The following is a 5979-nucleotide window of genomic DNA, read 5'->3' as shown; positions in this document are numbered from 1 at the left end:
GGTCTTCTCGTTCTAATGGTAACATGAGTCATCTGCATGACATCTTGTACTCTCCCACATACGTCGCTCACCAAAGGTCCAATCCGCCCTCAGGATGTGAGTCTTGGAAGGTAGCTATAGGTGTAGGCGGGCTATGACATGGTCCACATCTCACAGTCACTGCCTTAATAGTATATTAATAGTATACTGCACAATGATGCAAGTACCAGCCACAGTGAAGCTTCTCTACCGACGTCATAGGCGGTTATTCGTCTAAGTGGAAAGATGATTCCACGGGAAGCCATTATCAGCTGGGTTCCATGCCTGACCATTTGGCAGGTACCCTGACCAAAGGATCATGGAACAGGACAATGGCGGGGGATGAACCTGTAAAGTAGGAAATTGGAGGGCTAATATGCAAAGTAACACTGACAAGACAGGAATAGGGTATCAGAAAAGATGTAGGATCTGGGAGGATCTAGGATAACTACTGTCAAACTCTTCTGGAAGACGTAGGTGTTAAATGCCGATTGTAAAAATCTCCGCCAAAGACTTAGGCAGGAAAATACCTTATGTATACTAGCGTTAATCTTTATTTGCCTCTTTCCGAGTGATCCTGTTAATTGTCACAAGAGAACGAAAAAGACTGCAGATCGTTTATTTAAGTACTCTATTCTTAGCCTTGGCATGGGGGGTGGGCCGACGTCTGTATGCAGCAACCAACTTGTTGCCCCCAGTACGGCTCAAAGGAGGGAAAAAAAAGAGATGGCAATGCGTCCCCAGACAGCATGGAATGTCAGGACAGCCAGAAAATTCTGCTGTCTATATGCGCAACAGGGCAAAGAAAGAGTATAAAGCAGTAATGACCCGAATAGAGGAGCAACAGCCTGTAGGAACTTTACTATTCAAGCGTTTGAGTGTAATTGATATCTCTTCTTACTTTCCGCTTCGTCACAAGGAATAGGGCAGATTACAGTAGATCCGCAACACAGTCAATGATGGACCGCTGCCATTTAGCCGCGATTGATTCCGTTGATTGCCAGGTTAGCTTTCTACCATTTGATGAGATAAGATGTTACTAATACTCGGGGAACTCCAGGATACACTACATATACGAGCATGCTATGACCCAATTGTACTCATGGAAGCTGGGTCATGGCATTTTGAAATATCTCTTGACGATATGAAGCAATCGGTATTCGGCTGTGCGTTTTTATTATACCACGGCGGCTTCTTGGGTGACGTTTTATCTTATGCTTTGAAAAATTGGAACAATGAGCGATGGACCCCTCTGGCTGGGGGAGAAGGTCTGCGTGTTGGTGGCAAAAGGAGGGTTGGTATGGTTGATCTGTGTCCTATCATTTTCGGTAATGGAACGAATGACTCGGCCACAGTCCCGTTTCGAGTCCTCAACGACACAGTGCCTGGACGTCTGATGCTCTGGCAAGCCGAGAACCCGTACTATGAGTACACAGTTCGCGTATATGTCAAGGTCTTGCTGATGCTACTTGCTGCAACGTCACATGGGATACTGAAATATATGCAGCGGCGTGTATGTTCCTGACGGCCGATTCAGTTACAGAAGCTAGAGTATGTATATTAAAGTGCTTTCTCGCGTTTGGGAGGAGACAGATGTGAAAAATATGTGAAAAATATCAAAGGAGTGGCTCTATATCAATCACCATATATGACAAATTGTGTATGAAGACCCTTCTAGTTAAGCCAGTATAATATGACATTTGAAGCACACGCATTCAGTCCACGTCACCGCCGAACGTTTATATATTAATTGGGAAAGGCAACTTTGCAAGCACCTCCCAGAGCAGGGGCTGTAAGCGTCCCGCTTGACGCAAGAACCAAAACCAATAGTTCTCAATGCCGCATACCTATGCCAAACGTGATTCCACCTCAGGTATCTCGAGACTTTTGAACATAGCGGGTTCTCTCCAATGGAGCCCATTCCCGATATATTAGGTAAGTCCTTTCAAGATGGCCTTGCTTCACAACAGATTCACACTAGTACTAGCCAGGAAGGGTATTCTGGGCCTGGTCCATGATAGCAAGCCGCGATGTTAGCTGAGCAAGCACATCAGTGATGGCCTGCATCTGGCGTCGGTTCGCCTCCATAACGACTTGGATTGTATCCATGGTGTCCTGGCCTTCTCCACCGCGTTCCTCTACTGACGGACTGGCTTGTTGGTTCCCCTCTCCCCGGGATCCACCTGAATGCCTGCTCTTGGTACTACGCTTAACTCTCACTGTTGGCTCAATACCTTGCTGTCCGTTGGTTGCACTGCCGGTCACTGATGGTCCCTGAATCTTTGCATAACTGCGGCCAGGGAGTCGTCCACGAGAGGGCATTTGAGCCCACGGCAGAGTCATATTACGCTGTTCATAGAAAGCATTGATTTCTCGGTCAGCGGCCTCCCTACCAAGCACGTTACGCAGGGCGGTTCGGCTCAGGATGTCCGTATAACCGTTGTGAAAACGGATCAGGCCGTACGAAGGAGGTAGAGCTCGTCGGTATTCCCAGTCAGATGGAGACGAATTGGATGGAATCCTACAATCCCATCCCAGGATCTGATCATAATTATTACGATCACGTTTGCCATAGCGGCTTTGCGAATACCGGACATCCTTTCTCTGTGACTCAGGGAGCTCCAGGTACGACCTAGTTGCATCATATCCAATATCCTGCGACCGCTTCATGGCGATTCCATTGGACTGGCTTTCCACGATAAAAACGGTTCTTTCGCTGTCCATATGTGGCACATAGCCAAGTATCCGGCGCTCATCGTTAATGTCGCCGGGCCCCCGATTGTTACTACCGTCGCCGTTACCAATGGCTGAAGGGAGCTTCCATGTTTCAGGATAGCCGTACCCCTTTCGCGCATTCTCAAACTGGCTCTCAATCCTGCGCAGCGTTTCCGACTGTGTTCCGCTGGCAGTTCCATCTTGGACTAACTCAGCTGCCTTGTTGTATTCGTCACGGACGCCTGTCAGCAGGTCTATCTTGATCAGAAACTCATTCTCAGGCTGGCTGTATTTCCGGTTCTCTTCCTTGATTCTCCGGTTGAGGTCGTTGATTTTTTCACGCATGGCGTGAACGACGGACGTGTCTTTCGCTGCGAGATATTCATTGACGTAGGCCGTAGCTTCTGAGTAAACTTCCAAAACGGCATGGTCAGGGGTCTTTGGTCCATCTTCCTCATCAGCTGAGTGGCCCTCGCTGGACTCGTCGCCGGAAGCATTGTCCGCGAACTCCTCCCCGAAGACGTCATGTGGATCGATGCTTCCTTTGTTCTCGTAACGGTCATGCTGCCTATCAAAGGCGGCCCGCTCTCGGGAATCGCTGAGCACTTGGTAGGCTTGGCCAACCTCTTGTCCGGCAGACTTGTCAGTGATAATCTAGTAAGACCTTGTGGCAGCCACGATCATGTTTATGATACTGCTGACCACTTGGACACTCACTTTTGAATGCGATTTCTGCGTCTTCGTACTTATTTTGATCTGGGTGTATCAGCAGGGCCAAGGTTCGATAGGCTTGTCGGACATCCCGTGCGTCACAGGTCCTCTCAAGTCCCAGCACGCCGTAATAATCCTTGTCACCGCATTTCCGGATTCGGGTCGTGGCCGCGCGCTGCTTTAGACTGTAGCCCCGAGGGTGCTTTTCTCTACGCCTTTGAGGTTCTGCTGCAGCCCCTTCTGATTGATGCATCTGTACATCCCCGTCCGCGTCCCGACTCGATGGAGAGTCTTCCCTGTCTTGTAATGGTGAGAACTTGTTCTTATTGCTCTTGTCTTTCGCGCCACGAAGAGAGTTCTTCTTAGGCGACTTTTCCTTTCCACTCATGGCCGCCGAACGCTAGTGGGCGCTGGGCGGTCAAATACCAATTTGACGTTGACAGAACAATATAATATACGTAGGACAAGGTTCTAGAATATCCTGGCGTGTGTGGTCACTGGTTTACACAGTGTCCCTTAGTCTCCATGTGGGACAGTATGTAAACCAGCTGTTATCGGCTTTTATATTACGGTTCCTCTGACCAGGCGCTAGATAGCCAGCGGAAGTTGCAGATGTTGAATGGGGCATAGAAGCGACTAAAGCCGTAGTTATCAGCGCCCCTAGTCGTCGGTGCATATCCGCTGGCTCAAAGGAGACAAGAAAAATTGAATTTGTCCCTCACTTACTGTTGAAGATAAGTAGTACGTTGACTAGATGTGTCTGCAAGCCGGTAAGACATGGTGTGTATCCCTCTTTCAGATAGAGCAGTATGTCTTGCACTTCTGTCTCTCCAGAGTGTGACCACATTTGTTATCTGTTGCATGCGTCAAGAGCTGGAAGAACGCTTACGGATGCCTTTCCAGAGCAGAATAAGGTCTAGCACTGGAAAGTAGTAACACATCGCGACCGGTGGGACCGAATAGTACTTATTTGGGAAAAGACACATCTGCACCATTGAGTCTCGTGAGACAGAAACATCAGTTTGCCCTCGCCCTCAAGCATGTCTGATACAGTCTTGTTAGACGACTTCACGATCACTCCTGATCAAATAAGCACAGTTCGGTTTTCTAGCCTCCCGCACCCAGAAGGCATGACTATCCGCAGTCCAGACCTGAACCCAATCGCTCCAACTCGACCTAGTCAAATTCGGGAGACACATGAATTCCGTACGGTACGTGAGCGACCAGGGCAGGTGTGACAAAAGCCTCCTGTAAGTTACGAAAGTTGCGTCACTTACACCTGAGTATATTTTAGCAGTTATAGCTTTTACTCCAGTCAGGTACTGACCTAATTTGTCCCTTCAGTTAAGGAACCAAGCGCTGCATGGTCAATCCGCTCCGGGTACTATTGTCCAAGGCAATAATAAGACAACGTTTAATAAGGTACCCCTTTAACAAGAACCATGTTGTAGGGAATATACGATTAGTTCAACTATCCGTAACAAGAAGCTTACTTTCAGTGCAGCGGCAACACTATTTTTAGTTCAATGTAATGGGTGAGTCAGCAATCGTGTTACAAGCGCAGGCTTAGCCACATTTGGTGGTAGCAGATGACGCGTGGTAAGCTAGCCTGTCTTGGCACCTTATGCCCGGGGATTATGTCCATGTGCCAACCCAACTCCCAGGATAGGAGTCTCTTATAGAAGACCAAGTAAGGTCTTTCGCTCTTACAGCTGCTGAGAGGGCTAGTACAATAGGAATGACGTCTGTTATTGGATTACGTATTGCATGGTCTGGCAATATACCAGCATGGATGCCGTCAGTCTTGGGTAACGAGCAATCCGGCTATGTTTGGTATACCCGTAGAAGGATAAATTCGGAGGGGATAGATCGTGCCTAGTTATACAAAAGCCCTAAACATGTACCATAAATCTAAGTACAAGTGCTCGATTGTTTCCTTTCGTTCCTGCTGGGACAAGGCGTATCCTGCGGCCGAACACAGACAATACAGCTAGGAAGGGAAAACATCAAAGAAAGGGGTTTGAACTCTCATGTTGAATATATTCCACTTGTCCTTTTTTGAGGGGGTTATTGGGGGGTTGTTGGGGCAGTGCTCCGCATTCTGTATAATTGAAGTAGGACTGCACGTCGGTCTCCGTGAGCAATGGCATCGATGCGGGTCCCATTTGTAGAGTTTGGTCCGGCAAGACATGAGCCAGGTTATTGCTCGGATCGGAGGGCTCTCCAATCACCGCTCGGCTGTCTGCGAACATCTCCACTGTCGGGTCCGAAAAGTGCTCAGTAGGCTTGCTGGACCGATCAGCCTTCGCTGACTGACTGACAGTGACTCCGAAGCTCTCAGGCGTCAAGAGGCTGGCCGATGGGAAGAGCCGCCTCTATAGACAGATCAATTAGCATCCAAAGGAGCTGACGGACAATTATCGCGGAACGTACAATCTGTGCATACGTTGGCGGAAATTTTCGGTCCGGGGTGCTTCTGTACTCCGTTATGCCACCTCGGCGGTCCTGGATGAGCATATATACTTTGGCGTCGGC

At 48.7% G+C, this 5979-nt stretch overlaps 2 protein-coding genes across 2 annotated transcripts; both read right to left on the bottom strand.

The window, feature by feature from the left end:
• Positions 1–1819: 1819 nt before the first annotated feature.
• Positions 1820–3832, bottom strand: ASPBRDRAFT_211916 (uncharacterized protein; the record flags this gene model as incomplete). Its single annotated transcript, XM_067621947.1, has 2 exons — positions 1820–3359; positions 3451–3832. The coding sequence occupies 2 exons, from the start codon at positions 3830–3832 to the stop codon at positions 2002–2004; spliced, it is 1740 nt and encodes a 579-aa protein (XP_067473078.1). The 3' UTR covers positions 1820–2001.
• A 1618-nt stretch (positions 3833–5450) lies between these two features.
• On the bottom strand, positions 5451–5961 carry ASPBRDRAFT_201494 (uncharacterized protein; the record flags this gene model as incomplete). The annotated part of the gene is made up of 2 exons (XM_067621559.1): positions 5451–5819; positions 5878–5961. The coding sequence occupies 2 exons, from the start codon at positions 5959–5961 to the stop codon at positions 5451–5453; spliced, it is 453 nt and encodes a 150-aa protein (XP_067473077.1).
• Between the last annotated feature and the right edge of the window lie 18 nt (positions 5962–5979).

Source organism: Aspergillus brasiliensis, assembly GCF_001889945.1.
Source record: "Aspergillus brasiliensis CBS 101740 unplaced genomic scaffold ASPBRscaffold_28, whole genome shotgun sequence".
Classification (NCBI taxonomy): Eukaryota; Fungi; Ascomycota; class Eurotiomycetes; order Eurotiales; family Aspergillaceae; genus Aspergillus; species Aspergillus brasiliensis.
The sequence above is the reverse complement of the archived record's forward strand: the minus strand, read 5'-3'. Positions and strand labels throughout refer to the sequence as shown.